The 25,962-nt window shown below is 39.5% G+C and overlaps 2 protein-coding genes across 9 annotated transcripts in view; both read left to right on the top strand.

Annotated features, from left to right (window-relative positions):
- Positions 1-10,977, top strand: part of ARHGEF3 (Rho guanine nucleotide exchange factor 3) — a 121,124-nt gene extending 110,147 nt beyond the window's left edge. For all 5 annotated transcript variants that reach the window (XM_061362488.1, XM_061362489.1, XM_061362491.1 and 2 more), the window contains 6 exons: positions 313-409; positions 509-585; positions 2,051-2,308; positions 3,490-3,660; positions 5,085-5,271; positions 8,710-10,977. In XM_061362488.1, the coding sequence (XP_061218472.1) occupies positions 313-409; positions 509-585; positions 2,051-2,308; positions 3,490-3,660; positions 5,085-5,271; positions 8,710-9,056 (1,137 nt within the window). In that variant the 3' untranslated portion in view covers positions 9,057-10,977. The remainder of the gene's footprint in view (positions 1-312; positions 410-508; positions 586-2,050; positions 2,309-3,489; positions 3,661-5,084; positions 5,272-8,709) is intronic.
- Positions 10,978-17,879: 6,902 nt separating this feature from the next.
- The window catches only part of TASOR (transcription activation suppressor), a 32,018-nt gene continuing 23,935 nt past the window's right edge, over positions 17,880-25,962 (top strand). For 2 of the 4 annotated variants that reach the window (XM_061362414.1, XM_061362413.1), the window contains exons 1-2: positions 17,880-18,334; positions 25,294-25,439. In XM_061362414.1, the coding sequence (XP_061218398.1) occupies positions 17,956-18,334; positions 25,294-25,439 (525 nt within the window). In that variant the 5' untranslated portion in view covers positions 17,880-17,955. The remainder of the gene's footprint in view (positions 18,335-25,293; positions 25,440-25,962) is intronic. The other 2 variants (XM_061362412.1, XM_061362411.1) reach the window with 2 other exon arrangements.

The following is a 25,962-nucleotide window of genomic DNA, read 5'->3' as shown; positions in this document are numbered from 1 at the left end:
ACCCCGATATAACAAGTGTATTAATTGGTTCATATCACTTTTAAAATATTCCTTGCTTTTACAGTTGCTAAGACAGTGGGGGGGGGGGGAACGAAACACCAAAGCATAATTCTGTTTTCCCATTCTTTCTGAAACACTTAAAAGTGCTGCTTTTTTCTTTATGAATAAAACTGGTATTTAAAAAAGGTTATGAAACTTCAGAATATTCTCAGCAACTGGTCTGGTTTTGCTTAAAGGGAGCTCTAAATGCTGTCACTAATTTTTTAGCTACCGATGATATGTTAATTACAGAGATTCCCTTTTTTCTTTCAGGCTTATCATGACCCAATGCTTAAACTTTCCATAATGACAGAGCAAGAGTTGAACCAGATTTTTGGAACACTGGACTCTCTCATTCCTCTGCATGAAGGTAAAACTTCAATAGTCTTTGCATTACTGTTGCATATAGATTTATAGTCATCTGGTTCATTAAGTGCAGTTTTTCTTCTTTTTTTTTAATTGTGATTAGATCTTCTTAGGCGACTTCAAGAAGTCAGAAAACCTGATGGATCAACAGAACATGTTGGCCATATCCTTGTGGGTTGGGTAAGGCAGCATTTTTAATTAATTTTTGGGACTTTAGAGCTGCAACATAATTTTTTTTCAGACAATTTCCTTTCCACATCTAGCATAGCATGTCAAAAGTATATTCTCAGAGTATTTGTAAAAGGTAAGGCAACTATTTAGAAACATAATGCAATGCTTTCTCTTTTCGGGGATTTTTGGTGAAAAGATTTAGACCAGGATATTGCTTTCAAAGCTTTTGCTATTGAAGAGATGAGCATCATTTAATATGCTTTAAATAACAAGTAAGATGAAGACTAGAGTTGACCTGACATAGATCACTGAAGAATGTGCCCCCATTTGTATTCTGGTTTCCTGGGGAAATGAAGCTTGAGCAGTCACATTGTGCAAGAGCACCCTGCAGTTATTTTTGAGTGTCGGTCTGTTCCAGTCAAGGTAGCAGGTAGTTGTTAGTGCTGTCAAAGATGCTAATTTTCTAGAAGTGTTTAAAGTAAGACAGACAGGGATAAAAGAGCTATGCTACTGCTGCCCCATAAAAGTTGGTAAGTTCACTCTTGCTAGCATCCAACTACATAAATATTGAAAATAGCTTTTGTGAGATTTGTTGATAAAATTGATCATTATATTAATAGAGCTATTTTAAAAGTACTTAGATATGTGAGAAGTTTACTTACAAATATATGTAAGTAATGAAATTTAGCAGGACAAGACGCCTTGACATTTTTAAGGGATGAGATAATACCTTCAGCAACTCTGAGTGAAACAGTGGCCTACTGTAAACAAGAGAAACGTGACTACTACTAGTAGCTAATGCAGATTGTTAGTGATAAGCTTCTAAGTGTCAAAAACTAGCTAGTTTTCTTTGCATAAAGTGATTTAAAATACCTTTATTTTTTGGTGTGTTTGAACATCAGTTAAGTTCCCTTGGTCCAAATATGTCTTTTGTTGAAGATCTTACATATAATAATGTGTTAATATAGCAGGTTTTGTAAATGGATATATTCTTCTAATAAACATAAAAGATAGTTTTCAGATTTAAGGCATGGTTCTATCATTTTAGTGTGGTCAAGGTTTTTGAAGGCAGTATAGCAGTTTTACTATAGAAGTTTGCTTATCTAAAAAAAAGACAAAGTTTGGGAGTACTCACTCCTAGGCTTTTATTTCCATTTGTAATTAAAATCAGGTTTCTGTGTTTAACTGTTGTCTGCACTAAGTAGTGCTCAGTCTGAAGTCACAGATACTTTTAATGCTTTGGAATAATACTGCAGATTTCTAGGAACTGAGAGATGAGCTAGTGCTTTTGAAATGGTTTCAATGAGGAACAAGGTAGTCAGAGGACCCTTGTAATCTTTGTATTTTGGAAAAATTATCATCAATAATTTTTTGATAAATCTCCAACGAAAATATTTTCAGCATGAGTTTCTGAAACTTACAATGTAGCAAACTGCTTTGTTTCAACTGCAGAATAATTTATTCCTTTCCTCAGCTTCCGTGCCTGAACTCCTATGATAGCTACTGCAGCAATCAAGTAGCAGCCAAAGCTTTATTGGATCACAAAAAACAGGATCACAGAGTGCAAGATTTCCTACAGCGCTGCTTAGAGTCTCCTTTTAGTCGCAAACTGGACCTTTGGAATTTCCTTGACATCCCAAGAAGCCGTTTGGTTAAATACCCATTGCTACTCAGAGAAATCTTGAGACACACACCTAATGATCATACAGATCAGCAGCACCTTGAAGAAGCTGTAAGTTACTGTTGGATTTGGGGGTTAATTTTTTCCTAGGAGATTATATTTTTTTTTGCTTATTAATGAATAATAAAGTGATATTCTGCTTCAGCAGAACACTTTATTTTTTGAAGTGATGTGTTCTGTAAATTGTGTATTTGCCAAGTTAAATTAGGAAACAGAAATTACTGTATTTGGTTGGCTCTTAACACTGTTTTAAGCTTATGAAGTACATTTCTTTTCATGTCTGGCAGTCTGCTTTAAGCACATTGGGCCAAGCTGATCCTCAGTATATCTCCTGGAATCAGTTGATTCTTGAATTACCTGTTTGGGCATGCATATCACAACCCATTCCCCTGCTCCTCCTCCAGTTATCCAATGGAGGAATTTGATCAGTCTAAGCAGCCTATGATCACTATTAGTGTTGCCTAAAATCAATAGACCTTCACATCCACAAGCTCAATCATGAATCATATATTAAGTTTTGGAGACATTGGTCTCAAGGTCCTTAAGGACTGCATAGGATAAGAAAGTTAGATAGGGGGAGTATTTATTTCTATAGAAAGGGCAAAGTTTTTTTTAAGTAAAAAGGGAAGACTGTTATTACTTTTAATTGTAAAATTGCAGGTGTGTGCAAGTAGTGGAACTGTAAAATAGAATTAGTTTACTTTATTTCCAGAGGGTAACTTTCAGAGTGAACCAAGGGTGAGAATTCAGTGGGTTTGGCTAGTTGCATGTTTTGCAGGATAAAGATCTTAACAGGTCTTCTGTTTCTTGTTCTCTGATACGATACAGCAGTTTTCAGAGAATTACAATTTATTTTAAATAAATGTCTTTAAAGCAGATTACTTGTCTTGTGTAGTTTAGTGGCATTTTCAGCTGACAAAAAAAACCTCTTGTTATATTTCTTAAATCTCTTTATTTTAATTCTGCCTATTTTGGTTTGATATAGAGAAACAAATATATTTTTAAGTTGTTAGAAAGAGTGATGAAGCCAAACTAAACTGTGTTTGTACACTGTAGCCTGCTTGATTCTCTTCCTTATATTTATACTCTTACAGACTGGTCTGCAAAAAAAAAAAAACAACTGTCAATTAAAATATATTTTCTTGTAGCTACAGGTCATTATTAAGAAATAGCTCTGAATATTGGAATGTCTGATTAAAGTTCATGGTTTCTTTCATTGTTTTTTTTTGCAGATAAATATAATTCAGGGCATAGTGGCTGAAATCAACATAAAAACTGGTGAATCTGAATGCCAATATTACAAAGAGAGACTTATTTATCTTGAAGAAGGCCAAAGGGATTCACTGATTGATAACTCACGTGTTGTGTGTTGTCATGGTGAACTGAAGAACAACAGAGGAGTGGTAAGAATAAATGCTTTATCATAAATAGCTTTTAAAGATAACTTCATTATGCATGACAGCTACAGACAAACATCACCCTCTCATATACAGGAATCTGATTAAGTATTATCTGTGAGAGTCATCATTTTTGTTAGCAGTCAAATATCTGTGTTATGTAGATAAGCATCTGTATGTGTCTCTGTCTCTTAGGGAGACCTAACAATATCCTGGCTAAATGGTAAATCTTACACATTTCAGTAACGTTTATAGGGGAAAAAAGGCAAATAAGAAACATAATTCTGGTCTTAGAGACAAGACAGTAATGTCTGTTACAACACACAAAATGTACTAACAAATGTTAACTCTGTCAAAGGCTATGGTTATAAATATTGGTTTACTTGATTATTTGTTGAAATCAAAGCTGATTTATTGAACAGAGGTATTTGGTATTTGATACTCCAGATTCCAGACTCCAGGAGTCTGCACTATTGATAAGCATCATAAACTGGCCCATAAGAACATGTAGATTAATAGAGAGATTATTAGAAGAGAAACCAGTCATCTTAGATTTAGTTTTTCCCCAAGGTTAAACAAAAACATGAAATTTTGAATGGACGAACAATGAAAACAGATCTTTTTCTCATTAGCTGACCTTACAAAAATTTTATTAAAAATAAAACCTCAAACAACTAAGTAAATAGAATCCTAAATGTATTTTTCAGCATTGGGAGTTGCTTCTGTGTAACATGTTTATGCATATAATAAAAGGATCATGTTTCGTCATACAGCTAAGATAGATAAAATGGATGCTGTTTTCTGGTTCACCTGATAAAGATCGGACAGGCAGTTACTTATAGCAAGCTATCAGGAAGAAACGGCCAATTTTCATCTTTCGGTGAACTTTATTCCATGTATACTACCCCTGCCTTTCTTTGGTAGCATAACATAAACTTGTGCCACCTAGGAGCAAAAGTAATTTTCTGAGCTTCAAAGAGTTGTGGTGAAGCTGTTTGTAAACAGCATGTGAATTGTAAAAGTACTGCTCGTAATTGAGCATTGAAAATATCTGGATGAGTAAGACTGCCTGTTTCTTAGTGGCACAGACAGCAGAGCAAAGTTAAAGTGGGTGTCAGAAGAATGTGTATAGGCATGCTGATGTACAGCGCTTTGAAATGTCGTGCACATATCAAGGCCGTAACACTAGAATATCAGTTAGCATTGCGACATAGAAACTGAGGACATGAAAAATAAATTTAGAAGTTTTTAAATTGTTTTTATGTATTTACATGCTGTTACCCCCTGAGACTTTTAAATTGTGGGACGAGAGGAATCCTTATTATAAGTGTTGAAAACACAAGGTTAGAACATGCTACAGTTTGAATAAATTTGGTTTAAGGATGTTTTCAAGAAGGAATAATGCTTTATTACTTACTAATTTCTAACAGAAACTGCACGTCTTCCTCTTTGAAGAAGTGCTGGTGATCACTCGAGCTATCACCCATAACGAACAGCTCTGGTACCAGCTGTATAGGCAGCCAATTCCTGTGAGGGAACTTGTGCTAGAAGACTTGCAAGATGGAGAGGTGCGACTGGGTGGATCCATACGTGGTGCCTTCAGCAACAATGAGAGAAGTATGACTACACCTTTTTTTTATTTGCTCATATAGGATCATCATAAGCTTACAACACTTGCCAATGAGGCATCAGGATGTTTCCTCTAAAATTCACATTATCTGTATCCCACATCTTGATTTTTATTTCAAACTGGCTTATTATAGAATAGTTAGGGTTGGAAAGGACCTTAAGATCATTCAGTTTCAACCCCCCTGCCATGGGCAGGGACACCTCACACTAAACCATCTCACCCAAGGCTTCGTCCAGCCTGGCCTTCAACACTGCCAGGGATGGAGCATTCACAACCTCCCTGGGCAACCCATTCCAGTGCCTCACAACCCTAACAGGAAAGAATTTCCTCCTTACATCCAATCTAAACTTCCCTTGTTTAGCATGTTACCCCTTGTCCTGTCACTATAGTCCCTAATGAAGAGTCCCTCCCCAGCATCCCTATAGGCCCCCTTCAGATACTGGAAGGCTGCTATGAGGTCTCCAAGCAGCCTTCTCTTCCCCATGCTGAACAGCCCCAACTTTCTCAGCCTATCTTTATACGGGAGGTGCTCCAGTTCCCTGATCATTCTCGTGGCCTCCTCTGGACTTGTTCCAACAGTTCCATGTCTTTTTTATGTTGACATCAGAACTGCACACAATACTCCAGGTGAGGTCTCACAAGAGCAGAGCAGAGGGGCAGGATCACCTCCTTCAACCTGCTGGTCACGCTCCTTTTGATGCAGCCTAGGATATGGTTGGCTTTCTGGGCTGCAAGCGCACACAGAAGCTGGCTCATGTTCATTTTCTCATCGACCAGCTCCCCCAAGTCCTTCTCCACAGGGCTGCTCTGAATCTCTTCTCTGCCCAGCCTGTAGCTGTGCCTGGGATTGCTCCGACCCAGATGTAGGACGTTGCACTTGGCATGGTTAAACTTCATGAGGTTGGCATCAGCCCAGCTCACAAGCGTGTCCAGGTCCCTCTGGATGGCATTCCTTCCCTCCAGCGTATCAACCGAACCACACAGCTTGGTGTCATTGGCAAACTTGCTGAGGGCGCACTCAATCTCACTGTCCATGTCAGCGATGAAGATGTTGAACAAGACCGGTCCCAACACCGATCCCTGAGGGACACCACTCGTTACTGGTCTCCAGCTGGACATTGAGCCATTGACCACAACCCTTTGCGTGCGGCCATCCAGCCAGTTCTTTATCCACTCAGTGGTCCACCTATCGAATAGATGTCTTTCCAATTTAGAGACAAGGACGTCATGTAGGACAGTGTGGGACGCTTTGCACAAGTCCAGGTAGATGACATCAGCTGCTCTACCCCTGTCCATCAGTTCTGTAGCCCTATCATAGAAGGCCACCAAATTGGTCAGGCAGAATTTCCCTTTAGTGAAGCCATGCTGGCTGTCACCAAGCACCTTGTTGTTTTTCATGTGCCTTAGCATGCCTTCCAGGAGAATCTGCTCCCATATTTTGTCTGGCACAGAGGTGAGACTGACTGGTCTGTAATTCCCAGAGTCAACCATTTTCCCTTTCTTGAAAATGCGGGTTATATTTCCCTTTATCCAGTCATTGGGCACTTCACCTGACTGCCATGATGTTTCAAGTATGGTGGACAGTGGCTTAGCAACTTCATTTGCCAGCCCCTTCAGGACCCATGGATGGATTTCATCAGGTCCCATGGACTTGTGCACTTTCAGGTTCTTAAGATGGTCTCAAACCAGATCCTCTCCTACAGTAGGCCTACGGTCTTCATTCTTACAGTCCCTGTGTCTGCCTTCTAAGACTTGAGTGGTTCACTGGCCTTTGCCAGTGAACACCGAGGCAAAGAAGTCATTCAGAACCTCAGCCTTCTCCAAATCCAGGGTAGCCAGTTCTCCTGATAGCTCCAGAGAGGGCCCACATTGTCCCTAGTCTGTCCTTTATTTACAGTGTACCTATAGAATCCTTTCCTGTTATCTTTAACATCCCTACCCAAGTTTAATTCTAACTGGTCCTTAGCTTTCCTAACCTGGTCCCTAGCTTCCTGGACAACACCCCTGTATTCTTCCCAGGCCGCCTGTCATTGCTTCCACCTTTTATAAGACTCTTTTTTTGATTTGAACTTTCCTCAGCAGCTCCTTATCCACCCAAGGAGGTCTCCTGGCCCTCCTGCTGCACTTCCTTCTAGTTGGGATGCAACACTCCTGAGCTTCTAGTAGGTGATCCTTGAATATCAGTCAACAGTCTTGGGTCCCCCTGCCCTCTAGGGCTGTATCCCAGGGAACCTTACTAAGCAGGTTCCTGAAGAGGCCAAAGTCTGCTCTCTTGAAGTCCAGGGCAGTGAGCTTGCTGCACGCTCTTCTCACTGTCCTGAGGACCTCGAATTCGACCATCTCGTGATTGCTGCAACCAAGGCTGCCCTAGAGCATCACATTTCCAACGAGCCCTTCCCTGTTGGTGAGCACGAGGTCAAGCATGGCACCTCTCCTTGTTGGCTCCTCTATTACTTGCAGAAGGAAGTTGTCTTCCACACAATCGAGGAACCTCCTGGATTGCTTGTGCCAAGCCGTACCCTCTCTGCAACAGATGTCAGGGTGGTTGAAGTCCCCCATGAGAACAAGGGCCTGTGAGCGTGAGGCTTTTCCTATCTGTCTATAGAGTGATATTATCTTGTAACTTACTGCTTTAGATTGTTTCTCAAAGTTCACTATATTGCCAATGGGATTTCTCCACACACCTGCTTCTGTACTGAATTGGAAAAGGGAGAATATGTGGGATAGAGTGGCAAACCCACAGAATTATCAGCTAATGTATTTTGAAATTTTTAGCTATTACAACTTTCCTTGTATTATTGCTTGTATGAGTGCAATTCCATAATTCTTTCAGCTGACAGGTAATTAATGTTGTCCTTAGTGTTAAGACTGCAGCTATTCATGTTAATGTCAAGATGTAAGAGTTAATGTCCTCCTAATCAAGAATATTCTAAAGATGCTTGCTTCTATTACTAGAGTGCTTTGAGTCTTACTTGTGAAAACTTTGAGGGGTTTTCATATCTATTCACTTTATTTGTGAAGTGAATGAAGGAAATGAGGCTATCTCCAGCTGACACAAGACACAGTATTCAGTCAAGATTCTGGAAATCTGCTTTGCAGAGAAGCAGGAAGAGAGGCATTGAAGTGTGGCAGAAGCCTTAATCCTGCTGATTCACCTGAAGTGTTATGGGTAGTTTGTGCATGGCAGAACCAAGATTGCGTAATCCAGCAATATGAAATTATTAGAAGTGCTTGTCAAGTTCTGTGTTCTTCCCCCACAAAACAAGGACATAACTAAATTCTTCTCTCTGGTCTGATGCAATATTGGCAGGAAAAAACCTTAACTCAAAGATTTTGCAGATTCTGTTATTTAAATAAACTCTTTGGTTATAAAATCTATTCAGCCAAAGCATTCAGTGTTTTGGTATGTATTGTTTTTTTTTCAGTCAAAAACTTCTTTAGAGTCAGCTTCAAAAATGGATCTCAAAGCCAGACTCACTCGCTCCAAGCCAATGACTCCTTCAACAAGCAACAGTGGCTTAATTGCATCCGCCAGGCCAAAGAGAAAGCTACATGTGCAGGCAAAGCTGGCGTGCTGAACTCGGAAGCACCTTTCCTTTTGTCACCACATGGAAACAGAGTACCCCAGGGAGAAACCATGGTGGAGCGAATGGACCAATCGGACTGTGAGTCAGACTGTAGTATGGACACCAGCGAGGTCAGTGTCGACTGTGAACGTATGGAACAGACGAACTCTTGTGAACATGAAAAGCAAATAGAAACCAATGTTTGACAAAAACAGTTTATGGAAGAAAATCTGTCTCTTACCCGTACAGTATTTGCATTCCATACATGGAACCATTTGGAGAAGCACTTTTAGAGTATTTTCTGTGACAGTGTCAATGCAGTCCTTGTATTTGTACCTATGAGTGTTGTACTGTGACTGCCAATCTGTATAAGCTGGAATCTCTTGCAACTCATGTCCTGTGATTATATTCCATAAACGTCTAAGGTGGATGAAAGAGGTACTTGACCAGTTATTCTCAATGTCCTGCTGTAAACAGAATCTTTTAACTACTGTTTATATATGCATTACATAAAGGATCTTTTCATAATTTAAGTACTTTATTTGCCCTTTAATGGGGCAGCTGAAGATCTGGACTTAAGGAGTTTCAGGATGGGTGGTATCAAGATTAGCTTTCATAAAACCATAGAAGGAAAAATTAGTTTCTTGTAACAAGGAAAACATCTTGCAATAACCTATCTGAACTCCTGTGGTATTAAAATGAACATGAACTATAAGCAGCAGGCCATGTAACCATGTGACTCTTCAGAGATGAATTTTTCAAAATGAAGCACTGCCCTAAGATCCAGCAACTAAACTTACTAAATTGTAGTCAGTTAAAGTGGTCAGCATAGTGCTGTTTTATTTATCAAAGGATGTAATGCTAAAAATAATCACCTAAAAAAACCAAACCACCAAACCTCTACAGCCAGCACTGAATCAAGTGAAATGCTGAGAGTACTGGGTATTTGTAAATAAGCTGGTAGTTTGCTTTCGGTGCCATATATGAACTAGATATGTATATTATCCTGACCAGGATAAGAATGGAAAAAAGCTTTTGCTTGTGAATAGGCCCTCTTCAGCATTTTGCACTCCACTGACCTCCACTGTTGGTTTTAAACACCACTAAACTCATATTAAAACATTACAATGTCCTGTAAATGTCTGTTTACAATTACATGTAGTTGATTTTTAAAATTGACAATTTTGTATAAATGGTGCTCTACAAAATGCCCTATGGGATTATGTAGAGAAAGTTTAAACAGAAAGGGAATTGCTTTTCCTTGGGATGTATTACGTTCTTTGTATTTTTCTTCAGTTTTGTTTTAAAAGTTTGTTGCATTTAATCTCATGCAGTAATTGGAAATGTTACTGTGTTTTCTGGTGGCTGATTTAACCTACTCATTATGATGAGAAGCAGATGAGTCACTTAAATGCAGTCTAAATCACTTAGTTCAACATCCTGTTACTATTCAGTAACCCCGTGGGTAATGCTTTATTTCTTAACATAAGAAATAATGCCAGTGCTGTATGGCAAGCTATGAAAACTGTGTATTAATAAACTCAAACAATCCTTCTTATTACCCAAGATGACCTGTGCAAAGTACTCCTAACAACAGAAGTAGAAAAACTGCTAAGTTATTGCCAAAAACGTTTTTTTTGTGTTCTCCAAGTTTACAGAAAATTTACTATGTCAAGTATCTGATATATATGCTGGTGCGCATTACAGAAATCAGTGTGACAAGATGATAAACAATATAAATCAAGGTATTTTTATTTTTTAAAAGAAGTCATTTTTACCTGATAGAACATATTTCTGTATTTATAGTTTTTAAAAAAAAAGTCAATTTTCTTTTCTGTTTCAAGCTTTGTAATTTATTTCAACTGCTTCATTTTTAGAGCTGAATTGAGTATGCCAGTGAAGATAAGAGAAAGGAAGGGTCTGCAAAAGAAAAAGCAGAGGAAAGCATAGTAGGTGATGAACCACGTTCAGAAACCCTTTTCAGCAAAATGTTCAAAAAGAGTGAAAAGCCTGTAAAGTGCTTAGATGGGGAAGGAAGAATGAATGTGTGTATTGACTATTTGGGTTTTTTTAATAATAGCCTTAAACTTCTCTGGAAGCATTTAAAATAAATTACATTAAACTGTTTTGCTCTTTATTTGGTTTGGTGGTTTGTGCAAGAAGACTACAAAAATTTCAGTGGTACACACAGTGACCCAGTGGTATGGTGGTACACCAAGTGGCAGTGGTAGATATGTGACCAAGGCGCATATTGTGGTTCTGCTGGAATTGTTGCATATTGGGATCTAATATAATAGAGTAACCAAGAAACAAGTCACGGCACATAATTCAGCACAATTCCCAAGACTTCTGTATTATAGAATCAATTTAGTAAGAAAGTGGAACAAAAAATTAACATATTGCCATCAGTTTCTCTATTGTAGGTCACTTCTCTACTAAATATTTATTATTCCAAACATTGAGATTATTATTTTTTAGGCATGTAAAAAGCCACCACCCAGCCAGTGATTCTCAGAAGATGAATTTAGTTATTATTTACTATCATTTAGCAACCTACTGAGCATCATGTTCAACGTGCTGCAGTGCAAGTGTTCTGGTTTTGCTTTGCAGTTGACATGCACTTAGCTACTGATTTGATCTGATAAAACTTAATAATGTTGGATTGGGGGGGGGGGGTGTTTGGTTCTTTTCAAAATTATTTTAAGGATTAAGCCTTCCAGTTTAAGAATACTGGTATGATTCTGGATTTGGTTAGCTTGTTTTGGTTTTAGCACTTCTAAAATGCCATTGTTTTGAAAGAATGACTTTTGGTTGTGGCTGGCTGGGGAGTGATGAGGTGGGCATGGATGAGAAAATGTACCAGAAAGAATGGGTAAAATATAAAATGATGAATACAAAATAAAAAGTAATGTAAGAAAGTATGTCAGGGATCATTGTGGTTAAGTGATCCTGGTGTCAGCAGAGTAAGAGTCTGCAGCAGTGAACCTCTGCATGCGTAGACCTCTGTATGAAAATTATGCAGAAAGTTGTGTCTGATTTCTCAGGTCACTTACCATTGTACATACAGTGCCTCCACTAATAAGACAGTTCAAAGCTGTGTAACTTTTATACTGGATCTCTCAGGGAATAAATGTAAAAGGATAGATTGTCCTCACTGAGAAAGGTAAGCAAAGGGAATGCCCATGGAAGTATGGACTGTATGGGTCCTCTAAGACTACCAAAAGAAAATTTAACTGTCTGCAGTCTTTGGTTCCCTAGATACTGTCTGCAGCACTGAAAAGGAGAAGTCAAGGATGAAGACCTATCTCCTGGGACACAAAGGTCTGCTGTGAGGCACAAGCAGCACTTTGTTTAAAGTCTGTGAAGTTCAGTACCAGGGAATCAATTGCCATAATCTGCCTAGAGGACAGGACCAAAGTTGAACTCCAAGGTGTAGAGAAAGTGTTTTTCAGTGGTCAGACCTTTTCAGCATGACCCCCCTGAACCAGGGATACTGCCTTAGGAATGCCTCTGACATAGTGGGAACCACGTTGCTTGAGGTTCCACAGGTATTTTTTGAATTTGAAGGACACATCAGAGCTTTTACATACCAGTTTAATGGATTGGCTCTTTTTGAAAATGCTGTTGTTTTATGGTGATGCTGACTGGTACTTAACACCCAGTCAGGACGTAACACAGTCAGCAGTCCAGTTCCACATACGTGGAAGATTTGTTTCCTTTGAATAAGGGGTTCCAGAGTTCCTGCTTATTCACAAATACTGACTTTAAAATAATGTAATCTGTTCTATAGGTTGATGCTGCCATCTACTGGAAATAAATGCTTATTTTTGGAACTGATTTGATTACATTAAAATATTTTAAGAAATTTATTAATTATAATCTGTTTTTAATACAAGTAGAAAGTTTCAGGCTTTCATCTGAGGATCACAGATTTCTTAGAAAAAAGTACTAGGTGAATTTCTGCTATTCATGCATGGCTTTACAGAGCCAAGTTTGAGACTACATCCCCTGTTTGTCTCACTTTTTACTATTATAGGCATTTTTACTACCAGCACAGGGTTTTTATGATCACAGGTTTTTGCCGTGGACGGTAAATGGTACTAAAGCTCTTTCCAAGTGTGTAAATTAGGTTTTGTCTCTGAATTTTCTGAAGGTACCTCTCTGTATGGTCTATGAAGAAAGCTAATGATACAATTCTCCTACCATTGATCTCCTGGCACCAAAAGTTTAGTCAGCACTGAACATTTGAAGAAATGTGTTTTGCACTGGCATAATTTTTTTGAAAGTAAAACAGAAATTTCTAGTTCTTCAATTAAACTGTAACAATATGCTTAGACTAAATAATATTTTGCTTTTCTAAATCTGCTTTCATGAAAGAATACTGAGGTAACGTCTGGAGCAAGCACCCAAGTTTTCTCCTTCAGCATGGAGCCTCATGCACTCCAGTCTTGTGTCTTTTGTGGCTATTAATCTTATGTCAATCTCTATTACTAACGTTTTAAGTATCATCTGATTTCAGATTCAAAGGAATCTGCAGCTGCCTTATACCTGGGAGGGAAACCACTTAGTGCAAGCCCAGGGAGTCGTGGTTGAATGCTTGGCAAATCACAGAAACCGCAGAAACTATAGAAACCAGAAACTAGAAAAACAGTAAGGTGACTGGCAGTGTTCAAGGCCAGGTTGGATGAGGCCTTGGGTGATATGGTTTTGAGTGAGGTGTCCCTGCCCATGGCAGGGGGGTTGGAACTTGATGATCTTAAGGTCCTTTCCAGCCCTAACTATTCTATGATTCTATGACAGATTTTATAACCTTATAATGTTTGTGATGATCTCCCCCAGGCTTGTGTTAATGAATGCCTACAATAATTTTGTATAACTGCAAACAAGTATCTCTTTAAAGCAAGTGGTGAGGAAAACCTCTTTGTATGTTGTCTGGTAAATAAGCAAGACTTCGTACCTTTTTTTGGATTTGTTATGATACACACTTTTATGGGGTTTTCTTCTTATTAAGCAAGTTGAACTTAACTGATTAAGTTATTGAGCACATCGAAATACACTGTAAACATATGCTTTAGGGTTATTTTTAAGTGTTTATTGTAAAAGTGGTAGTAAGCATACTTCTCAGAGCTGCAGGGTCATTTTAGTAGACAGCAGTTTCCTACCGTTACTTTTTTTTGTAGTTGTTTCTTTAGTGCTTGTAGAACTTACTGGAATGGCTCTATAGTTGATACATAAAACATAGATCTATTCCAGAATTACTGGAATATGGTGAAGATACACAGTTTAAACTTAGTGTTTCTTCTTCATGTTCATTTTCTGTAGATAGGTCCTCATCTAATGTAAACAGTATGTCAATAGAGTTACAATAATTCAAGCAAGCAAGGAAATAGATGTACTCTGTGTGTGTATATACATATATACATGCTAAAAAATATGTTTTCCTAAGGATAAAAAGAAGTCATATATACTTACTACCTCTATATGCAACAACTTAATGGCTACTGGAAAAGCTCATTTTCTTTTGAAAAATTCTTTTACCTTGCCCAAAGCGTTTTTCAGTGATTCTCAGAGAATGAGAATAGATGATCTGGTTGCAAGTACCTACATTAAATATATGAACCCCTTCTGAAATTTCTTTTACCTAACTTTAAAGCACAAGCTAAAGAAATCCTAGAGTGTCCCCAAAGCTTATTTTCCTGCACTCAACTTCCACTGCTAGACAGTTTCCCTAACATTTAACCTAAATCTCCTTTGATACAACTTAAACCTCACTCTAGTCATCAAGGACATGGAAAATATTTCCATCTCTGTAATGGCATTTTCCATATTTGATAACTGCTGTTATTTAACTTATCCCTTCTAGACAAAACACCACCCTTCTTTCCGACCTTCAAATAATGATTTAGACGGATGTAGCACAAGAGAATCATTAGATGTTTTCAGAAATTACAGCAAAGAAGCGTATTTGGACTAGATGATCTTTTGAGGTCCCTTCCAATCTCTAACCTACTGTGATACTGTGATATGTGTAAAACGAGAGTGAGTATACCAGCCTCACTCACTAGGGTATTATTGCTCATTTGTGAATGCAGGCAGCCAGATAGAATCAAATCTAAACAACCCATTCAGCAGTTATACACTGAAGATATACACAGCCTGGATGTGATTTTAGCAGCTTTACCAAATGAAACTTAATAAAACGGGTTGGTGTCTTTGGAGATGCATGATGGATCAACACAGACTTCAATAACACTAGACTGGTATTCTGGTATTTATTTTTTTTTACTTGTAGGTGGAAATTCCATTTGAATGAGGTAAAACACAGCAAAATTACTGTGACAGTATGTTGGCTCATTTGTAATATTCTCTTTAGCACTACTGAACCCTCACAGAGGCAGGACATCAAGTTCTCAGGGACACAATCTTAAATGTACCCATAGGTTGAACACAGCATTTGTGGGTTTTATTACCTCTGGATAATGTTTCTGCAATTAGATAAATGTTTGGTGTTATGTTTCTGTAATTTATGTAAATTGTACTTACAGATACTAATTACCCTGTTTAAACTTGGCGGCTCCCCAAAGACTTCTAAGAAGAAACTAATAATTATTAGCTTAGCTTAACACCCTGGAGGCTACTGTTAGCACCAAACCGTTTGTTGGTTGATAAGTTACTTATGTCTTCTGATTTGCAGCTAATCTAAAAAGTGATCAATAAAAGGGCTAGGTGAAAATATTTGTTCCTTGCATAGGTAAAACTCTGCATTTAAGCTTGGTAGCTGCTTTTGAGATGACAGTATAAATGGCTGCAGTTATCAGGGTTTAAGATAATTGATAAAAGTAATGAAATACGCATTTGTTCAACAGCACTAGTATACTTTTAACAAGGAAAACAAAACTTTCAGTGTTTTGTGAGTTACCTGTAGAACTAAACATGGTATTCTCATTTCCTAGGCACTGTTATTTTTCAGCAGGCACTTTTCAATTTAGTTCATTCCTCAGAGTTGCCAGTGAACGGTCTTTGCTTTGGCTCTCACATATTCATACCCTTCTTTTACCAGAAGTTACAAGCTTTGCAGCAGGGGTGGCAGAGGTAAGTGTTAAAGTTGTGTTTTGATACTGGCCTCCAATACAGGTGTAGGATGGACCACAAAATGCAGAAACACCTTGGAGTACTACAGAGGAATCCAGCAAAGCTGGATACTTAACAAAAGTGTGATGACATCTCATTATTTATTGTTTTGAAATGCCAGTTACTGGCATAATATTTGAAGCCTTTTTTTTTCCTTAAAAGCTGATTTATGCAAGGACCACAAGGATTAAATGCACTCACACTATTCTTTTAATTACAGAATACAAAGCAGACAATATTGATGTTGTGAGAGAGAAATAATTAAAGTTAGCATTTCTGTCACAATGTGACACAGTTTTACTGTGTCATGCTTGGGTCCATAAATACAATCTTATGTTTTCTTTGTGTAAACAAGACTTGTAACAGCTTCACCTTATTACTCAGCTCTTGCACTGGAAAAAAACCCATGTTGCATGGAACCATCCCAGTTTCCTTAGCAAATCTGCTGGAAAACAGTTCCTGATGTAGCTTCAATAGCACCACATCCATTTATGGCATTCGGTTTCACTCCATTTGAAAAATAGTACTCTTTGGTATATGAGCAGTGGATTGTGTGGCCTTCAGTTGATCTGTATTTCCTTATCTTACTGCTGAGACACTGAAGTTGTTTATTTTTTGAAGAAGGTCAGTTTGTTACTTGCACATTCTGTTTTTTCACGTTGAAACTTGCTTGCAGTTTGTAGATTCGCAAGGCATGGAATACAAGTAGCTATTGTCACTGAAGTACCCTTGCTATAGAGCCTGTCTTTTGTCATGATCCTACATGCACTTGATTAAATGTGTAAGAGTTAAGTTCAATGAAGTTACAGAACTAAAAAGTCATTGCAATAACACACATTTCCTTTGCTTTTTCTGTCCTCAAAGTGTAACAAAACTTGTATTTTAACAGTTTACTAAGAACTGTCTCTCATACTTTTGGGTATTTTCATTAGAATTACTCCTTACAGTGAAGATGTGTTAGTCCAAAGGCATTACTCTAAAGACAGTTTATCAGTGTATGCCCCCAATGCAGAGGAAGCTGCTGGGTGGGGAAGGTTATTTGGTGCTGTTCTAATGAATCATGACACTATCCCAACTTCTATTGCAGTATAGGACAATTTATGCCTGTCCTTCATGGTTAATAATTTTGTATTCTTCAAACTGGAGATTTTTTTCATTGTGTCCAATGTACTGAAAACCCCCTCACGTTGGGGGGAGAAGCAGGCACTGGCGCTGGCAGCACACCAGTTCTTGTTCCGGGGGCCTGTGGCGATAACCTCGTGCGCGGCTCGGCTGTTGTCCGGGTAGAGGGCGAAAGTACCTGGGCACTGTGCCGCAGCAGTGGGCCAGGCACTTCACGGCACTGCCGCCGTGCCGCCTGCGAAGTGCAGGCTGAAGTATGTGGCATTATCCCAGCGACATTCCCTGTCACCTCTCCCCAGGGCACTGCGTGCGCACCCGTCCCGCCGCAACCACCGACGGACACCGGGACCTGCGACACCGAGCCCTCGCTTCGGGCCTCTCCAGAGCCGAAGGAAGGCGCAGCCGCTGGTAGAAGGAAAGCGGGAAACGAGGAGGCGGCCTCCGCCCCAGCCCAGCAGACCGGCGGCGGGCGGCCGCGAGGCGGAGGAACTTTCTCGAGGCCTGCCGGGGCTCGCCCAGGCGGCGGCGGGGTGTACGGGCAGTCTGAACGCGACTCCGCGCGCGGACCCTCCACACCGGCCCGCGGTCCCATCGCGACACCGGCTGTGCCGGCTCCCACCGTACCGCGAGCGGATTGGCTAAGCTGGACTGGCTGCAGCCCCGCCCCCTGCCCGCGTGCGCTGCCGCCATGTTATCGCTCGGGGAGGGGGTGTCGGGGTTGCCATAAAGCGAGCGGACGGAGGGGGAGCAGTAGCGGATGGGAGCGGTGCATGGGCGCGGGGAAGGAACAGTTCGCTGAGGCAGGAAGAGGAGACGCGGGCTGTAGTTTTCGCTTCTCGGAGATAGGAGCGAATGGCGGATGCCGTGATGCTTAATGGTGACGAGATGGAGCCGGAGCACCATCAGCGGACGGAGACCAGCGCGGGCCTCGTCGGGGTGGAGAGTCCTAGAGCTGCCGAGCGCAGCACACAAAATGGCGGACGCTGTGAGAGCAGTAGCAGTGGGGAGGCGCTGCTGGTGACTGCTGTTGCTGCTGAGGACAAGGTCCCCCCAAACCTCAGCATCACTGCTAGGAGCAGCCAGCGCAGGAGCAGCATCTCAACGGCAAATGAACAACAGCAGCAGCCGCTCAGCAGTCAGCTGGGGGGGCCTCCCCCTCTCCCTAAGCTCCCAGAAGATCTGCATGTTAGAAGGAACTTTCACATTCCCAGGAAGAGCAGAGAAAAGAAAGGTTGTTCCCCTCCCTTTCCTTCCTTTCTCTCCCTCACTCCCCTCTTCATCTTGTTCATTAGATAGGCTCTTTATGCACCTCACACAACTGCATGCAAAATCCTGCGGGTGTGGAGGAGGCTGTGGCATGGTTTGGACTAGAGAAGCTGCTGGGGATGAGATTTTCAGTGTCAGAGGGGCTTTTACATTCTTCTCCTACTCCTCCTTCTTTTCCGTATTTATTTTGCCACGAGGAGAAAAAACAAAAACTCGAATTTCAGACTGTTGCTTTAAAAGGATGGAGACGCTTGACGTGATCTGGGTGGGCTTGAGTACTGATCCTGGCTGTGCTTCTGGAGAGGCAGTCGCATGCGGCGAAGATGGTTCTCTGGGACATGGACACACAGAGAAGATGATTCGTTTTCCTCTTCCCCCTGACCTCCTCTCTGCAGGAGAGGAGTGTAATCCTCTTTAGGGTAGACTGGCAAATACTGAGCATAATTGTCCTTCATCGATGATACTCAGAAGACTTCTTATGTAGTGTATGTGCCTTCCTTGGCAGGAGGGAAGTGAACATCCCACGTTCACGTGCCTAGCCTTGGAAACATTCCCCTTCCAAGTGTCCAGGGTTTGTTTTGGGGTTTGTTTGGGTTTTCTGTTCCCAGGTAACTCTTCCTCTGAAGCCTGTGGTGATTCTTGCTTTTCATCACACTCCCTTGGCTTCTGCTTATCTTCTATTAAGTGACACGAAGACATACCTTCTTTTCTCCCAGAAATTTAATCTCAGTTCTTGACCTTTTGCAACATGGTGTTAGTAACTTCTTATGTATCAAAAAAAGTCAAACGTGTTCTCATAGGGTTCTAGTTCTTCAGAGAAGAGTCTAACATCTAACTTCTTGAAATGTTTTCTTCTATAAGGAAGAGATGAAGGTAGGTTTATTTCATTATCCAGTCTTTCCCTTCTGTTTTTTGGCAGTAATATCCTCATTTTCCTTCCATTTCTTTCCCATTGCCACCCCATGAAGGGGAACAAGTCTGGCACAGATACATTGTAAAAAGGACTGGGTTGATTTGAGGGGGAAAAAAAAAAAAAAGTCTTATTCATCTGACAGAAAAATGTCTGGATAAAACATGGTGCCTCTTGTACTTCCATATGTCAGACCTAGGGGTGGTTATGTTTGAATACCTTTAAATATATCTCAGATACGCTTAGTACTTAACCACAGACTTTTGAAGTTCCTCTCTAGCATTTAGTTCCAGTGTGGATAGAAACCTGCAGAATACCTTTCTGGGTGATCTAATTCATCATTTGCCTGTGCATAACCATCTCCTATGGTGTGTAACAAGTTTTTCGACTGTAGTTGAAACATCAGGCTTTTGTGGCATCTAGAAGGGGAAGCCATTCTTTCACTGCTTCTGAAATTCACTCACTAAAGTCAAGGTCACTTGACCTAATTCTGAAGGGCTTACTTTTTAGTGTACTTTTATTCTTGCCCTTTCAGCTTACAGAAAGCTGCTTGGGTATTTTAATCATATTGTGACAGGGTTTCCAGAATTCTCCAAATAGACCTTTCTCCATTAAATCCATGGTGCTTTTGATCTTAGAGTTGCGTATTATTGTTGGTATTACATCTTGTGATACCACAAGACAAAGTGCATGTCTGTCACAGGCAAGACTAGCAAAGTGGGCTGCCACCATGATGAGGCCAGCCAGTTTCTCTGTTGGCATTGGGGAAATGATGCAGTTAAATCAGTCTGGAACTAAGCTCTAAGATCAGTGGTGCATAGGACATCTTAACGTTGCAGTGGCATACACTTAAAACAGGCTTAGCACAAATGTTTGAGTACATCTTGTTAATCATAATGCCACCTCTCAAAAGACCTCTCTTGACTACATTCTGAATTCCAGCATGCACAATACATGTGCAAACTTCCTCCATACTTCCTTGCTTTGGAGTTGTCCTTGTTCTGCTTTTTAAATCTCCATTTTGTTCCTGGACATACCATACAAAGATACACCTGCTGTTTTGATTGTGAAGACTGGTCTGTAATGCATAGGTTATAAAATCTGTACAGGATGATTTTGTTTGGGTTTTGTTTTTTCTTTTTACCAAAATGTGTTCTGGAAACAACCCCAAACCATGAAGTCCTAAAAACCAGGATTAAGTTGCTTATTTAGCCTTTCTGGAATTGACATGTTCACCTCTATTTGGAGACTGACGAGGGACTGAAAGTAGCAGAACCTTGCTGATGTGAGGAAATGCATCTGGAAGAAACATACTTCTTACAACTAACTGTGGTTGGTTGTCATGCAGAATCTTTCTTAAGGTGTATGTGAATTGGTTTTCCTACTTGGAACTGTCTTGCAAGTTTGCTTTCCCAGGACATACAGTTTAGTACTGGTGTTACTCTCTCTTGAGTAGCTTATGTCTTCTTATTACCTTAGTACTTTGCCTGTTGTCATGGCCTCTTCTGATTCAGTTGTCACATCTTCCTCAGTTTCCAAGTCTGCCTGAAACTTCAGTGGTCCTTGTTTAATAGGATGAAGAAAATGGATTTTCAAGGTAAACTACCGGAAGAGCATTTTTGAACTTGCTGAACTGTATGAATGGGCCTTGTACCAAAAGACAATTCCAAAACACATGCTCAAGTAGCAAACTGATTCAGTCGGTTGCTTGTTGATTAATACTGGACATTTATTTCCATAATTTGCCAAGTTAACTGACTTCTGTTTCTTAGGCTTAGTCAGGGAAAAAGGTCTTGCTTTTATCCATGAAAGTCTTAGAAATACTTGTTTGGAGGTCAAGGTTGTCCTTTCTTCTCTGAATAATATCTGATGGCTCATTTTCCGTATCTTCGGTCGAGAGGTATTTCTACTGCTTGATATTTTTACCTGGGGATTTCATTAAGTAATCCTTGGACTTGGTAACTGCTTAGACCTCTTTAAAGCAAAAGACATCTTGGGATGAAAAAATCATAGAAGTAACAATGTTATGATCTGTTAACACCATACATTTTTTGTGTCAGTCTTAAAAAATGAAAACTTAAAATGGTGCTTCTCAGTGAAGTTTTTGTAGCAGGAACACTTGTTTGTCAAGAGTGCTAGCATTCTGTCAGAACAGAATGGGTAGTTTTCTTAAGTTCACTTAAAAGTTAGTTCAGGTTTCCTTAAGGAGAATGTCTCTGCTGCCTTCTTCACATTTTGACTTAGAAGAACCACTCAAAACCCCAAACCAACCGAAGTTCTAGCTCCAAACTGTTTTCTTACGTTGAAGATTCAGACTGCTGTGAAAGGGAAGTGTAAAGCCTGTAGGGAATGAACGTACATCTGAACATCATCCAGTCTAATGTCTGTCCCTTGACTATGTGCTATATTCCCTAAAACAAGTTTTCACCTAGTAGTACTCATATGTTACAATACACTGAGTAGAAACTGAACAAAACCAATATTCTTTTGCTTATTTTTACTTAGAACAATCCAGCAAACCCCATAATAGTTTACTTGTATGTGGTATAAGGATACTGCAAGTTAGTCCCTACATAAATCAGTTTAATTTACACAGGTCAATAAAGGTGCAGCATACCAACATCAGGTTTGTATAGTGAGCCTGAAAAATATGTACGTACATACTGTTGTCTTTTATGTAGGACTGGAGACAAGCTTAATCTCATCATTTGCTTGTGGACATAAGGCTTGGTGATTCCCATGGAAGGTCTAGTTTAGTGCTTACTACTAGGTGAGGTATGAGCTCTTCTGTACTGCCTGTAACCTGGAAAATAGCTGCTCCTCAATACGAGTGCTTTTCAATGAGAAATTGAAAAGTATTGCTGTGCCACTTAACTCATTGGCTAGTGTTTCAGGTTTTTAGTAGGAACCTGAAGACTGCGGTGCCTCAAGTTCTGGAACAACTGGGAAGTAGATTTGAGAGCATATGATGAGTGGGAAGGAGAGAAAGAAAAAAAGTTTATGCCATGCACTGACAGATTTTTTGACTGCCATATATGATAGTTGATCTGAAATTCAAAGCTAAATAACTTAGTTTAATGGTTACAGTGCTGTCCTTTAGTCACTTCAGTAGTTATTTCATGCTCCATCCAGTATTTGGCAACTCAGAAAAACAATGCAATAGACACAAAATTAGCAGACTGCCCCAGAGAAATTCCTAGTCGGTGCTGTCTAGTTTTCAAACGGAATGTGGATTGTCTGCTAGTACTGTTTATGAAAAGGTGGCAGGTGAACAATTGATTTTGGTGATAAAATTTGGTATTTATAAGGGATCTTCAGAACATAAGTAGCGTGTTCCTTTCTGTGAGGATTACACGTTCAACAAACCTTGTTCGTGCTGCTTTGTCCCAGACAATGGATGGCATCAGATCATGAACCCAATCACTCTTAATTTATGCATGAAGTAAACTACAGCAAGATTATAGTTGCTGAGTTTACTTCATGCATAAACAGTGTAGTTGCTGTTTCTGTTCACTTTGTATTGCTTGGACAGTGCACATTCAAAGGAACAGAAATTCCATTACTGTGACGTTTTTGGATTGTTCAGCATTTTCTCATCAAAAGGTGGATGTAGAATCTTGTTCTTGCACTGATGTGATCATTTAGGAGGAGTCAGCCTTGTTTTAATGCTCTATATGTTCTCAGATTGAAAAATTGGAGTCTCAAAAGGGACTTTTATGCCCGTGTACTTTAAAATATTTCAGTTTTCATCTGTGTTCAGCATAGCAACGGACCTTTTGCTGCCTTCAGTAGTCTCTCTGGTGAATGTCTAGGATATAAATTTGGTGAAGAACAAGAAAATTATTATCGAATAATATGTAACAATAGGAGTAAAATGTATTTCTTAGTCCTCTGCTAAGAAACAAAACAAAAAAAGGCAACAGTCTTTAAAAAATCTCTAATTTGCTGTATTCAGTAATTTAGGGGATTAAGTAGAGCTCTTCCATAAATCTGTTGAGAGATAATTGTATACTAGGTTCTCTGTAGCTTGCTGTTCTTGGGCAAGGCTGTCTTGGCTCTCTTGCCAGAACTTTCTGCAAAGCAGGAAATGTTTAAACACAAATGGGAACGTAATTGACAATATTTGAATGAATAGCAGGGTCCTAATCAATGTAATAATGTGCCTTTTCCTAGATTTGTGTCTGGGAAGTAGGGAATACATTGTGTATAGTTTGTGGTGACTCTTTCTAGCTAGTCCTGTAGCCTTTGTCCTCGCCTGGGTTGAAGATGAAAGAAATAGGGTGTGTTTGGCTGAGCATGTGTTTCTAGGGGGAAGGGGTGAGATACAGGAATCACCAATATGAAAATGGGAAATTTGAACATGCAGCTGGCATTGATACCTTGCTGCCTTCACTGGTCCTTTCAGAGACAAGAGGAACAGGCAATATGTGAAACTCTTGCACCACAACAGTGGGGTTTGGTAACTCCTTGTCAGAAGGAGTAAAGAGGTGTGTGGGGATGGGAGGTGTTTTTCCAGTGTGTGTAGATCTATAGTAGGTTTGTTTTATTATATTTTACTGGTGTTTTTCTCTTCAGTACAAATGCATTCAATCTTAGTAATACAAAGTTGAGAATTTCATTTTCTTCCAATTATCTTTCCTCCCATATTGCTGTCAGCTTTTCAAGAATGAAGGTGTTGTTACTGTAAAGGATGTTGTATAAGAATGGTTTCTTATCGCTTCCATAACTTGCACTCTTCAAAAATGACTTATTTGTTGTTGCTGGTGTTGGGAATCATTGCTTTACTTTGGTTTGCGCATGGGGTATTATATTATAAACTCTTTTGTGTGAATGCAGCTTTTACTAGATAAACCAGGTCAGTTTTTATTCAGAACACTTGGTTTATATTGAGGCTAATGCAGTAAATATTTCTTGCAAATGATGAAATTGCCGTCTGAATCTACTACCATCTGATTTAATGAACTTGAAGATGTAATTTAATTTGTTTTTTGAATAATGGTAGATTGTCTTTTATGTGAGATTGGTACTACTATAGTTTACTCCTAACTCTTGTAACTTCTAGTGTTTTCAGGTGATGGTGGTTTGGGGGTTTATTCTGGTAGAGAAAAAAGAGCAAAAGCAGTCTGAGAAATATGTGCTAGGAATGCTGACTCTCTGAAGTTTGCAAATACCACAACAATACTGTGCTGCTTGTGAGCATTTTGGAAGTTACTCTGAGGAGAAGAACACTTGCCATACTGGACTGGTTCAGTTTCCTGGGAAGTATGCTCTTCTTAGGCGCTACTCTCTGTACTAGTGCTCAGATTCTCTGCTGGCCTACTCTCAGGTTGCTCTTCTGATCAGTTTGTCACCTTCAGTACCCAGATACAACTGAAGCAGCTTGGGGAGATGAACACTTTGCTGTGCAAACTTTCATGCAAAGGTTTGCCTGGAAGGTGTATTTCTACAACAGGAAATGAAAGGCTGTCCTTCTAAAGCAGTTCTCATTAGAGGGTAAGATGATAAAGCATGAACACAGGCAGTGTGTTTTTAGTACCAGGAGCTAATTGGACTTCTTCAGACAGTGTTGAATTTATACATATTTAGCTTTATTATGATAAGCAAACAAACAAAAAGCCTCGCAAGGGCTCTAAAGAGAGTCAGAGCTATGAATCTGTTGTTAAGGTTTTTATATAGATGAATTTGTAGTTCTTAATTAAGAGCTAATTAGTTTAATTAAAGTTATAAAAGTTTAATTACAGTGTTTTGTGATATGTATCAGATGTTTTCAAAGGGTAAATTCAGACTTGAGGTGCTTCCCTTCTAAGCTGCTGAGAACCAGCTGTTGAAGAGTAACAACTCCTAAGGAAATGTGGTTTGTTTTCTTTCATTTTTTTGAAGCTGCTATAATTCCAGGCAACTTCAAGTTAAACTTTCTACCCCCGAATTCCATCTTTCTCAAATACTTCAGGCATTTTGTATTCTAAATTCTAAATTCTAAATACAAATAAATTTTGTCTTCTTCTCTTTTATAGCACTCTTCCAGCCAGTGGCTGTAGGATCTCGAGAATTTGAGGATATTGTAAAGATTCTGCATTCATCTTACTTGGAACCAAGTTCAGTGTCCAATTTTAGTTACAAGAGAGCCAGCTTAGTTCACAGTGAACTGTTGGAAAAGGAAGTGAGTATATTTATGGCTTCTGTTTATGAATAAGGTACAAGTCAAATGAAATTTAATGGCCTTTCTGATTCCAGAGGCAAATATCTAGAGATTATTTTGTACTCATGGGCTTCATGATTGCAAACTGACATCCTCAAAAGTGTAAACGGCTATTTTTCAGGCAAGTTTGTTAGTGCATAGATAAAATATCTTGCCTGACGGATACTCAAAAAGACTAAAAAAAATATTTGTATTTGGCATTGCTCATCTCTGTGCATTTTAAGTTTTCAAACATTTTCTTAAATTTTATGCATTTTTAATAACCTGGAAAGATGTTACAGTGCCTTGTCTGAAAGGCCTGATGCTCCCTGTGAAACTTAAGATGAAAATTGTTTTCTGCCGCTAAGTTCACACAGTCTCTGTACTGTTGTTTTCTAAGAAGTACCACCTGAAAGAGGTGATCAGTTGAACTAGTAAGTTGAGCAGCTTGGTTAAAACAGTTCTGCTGTACCTTATACAGCGTCTCTTAAATCCAGGCTGAGAA

Source organism: Neopsephotus bourkii, unplaced genomic scaffold (genome assembly GCF_033783945.1).
Source record: "Neopsephotus bourkii isolate Nb327-2 ecotype Australia unplaced genomic scaffold, CSIRO-AGI_Nbou_v1 NB_1120, whole genome shotgun sequence".
In the NCBI taxonomy this organism is placed as follows: Eukaryota; Metazoa; Chordata; class Aves; order Psittaciformes; family Psittacidae; genus Neopsephotus; species Neopsephotus bourkii.
Note: the sequence above shows the minus strand (reverse complement) of the source record. Positions and strands in the feature narration are given on the sequence as shown.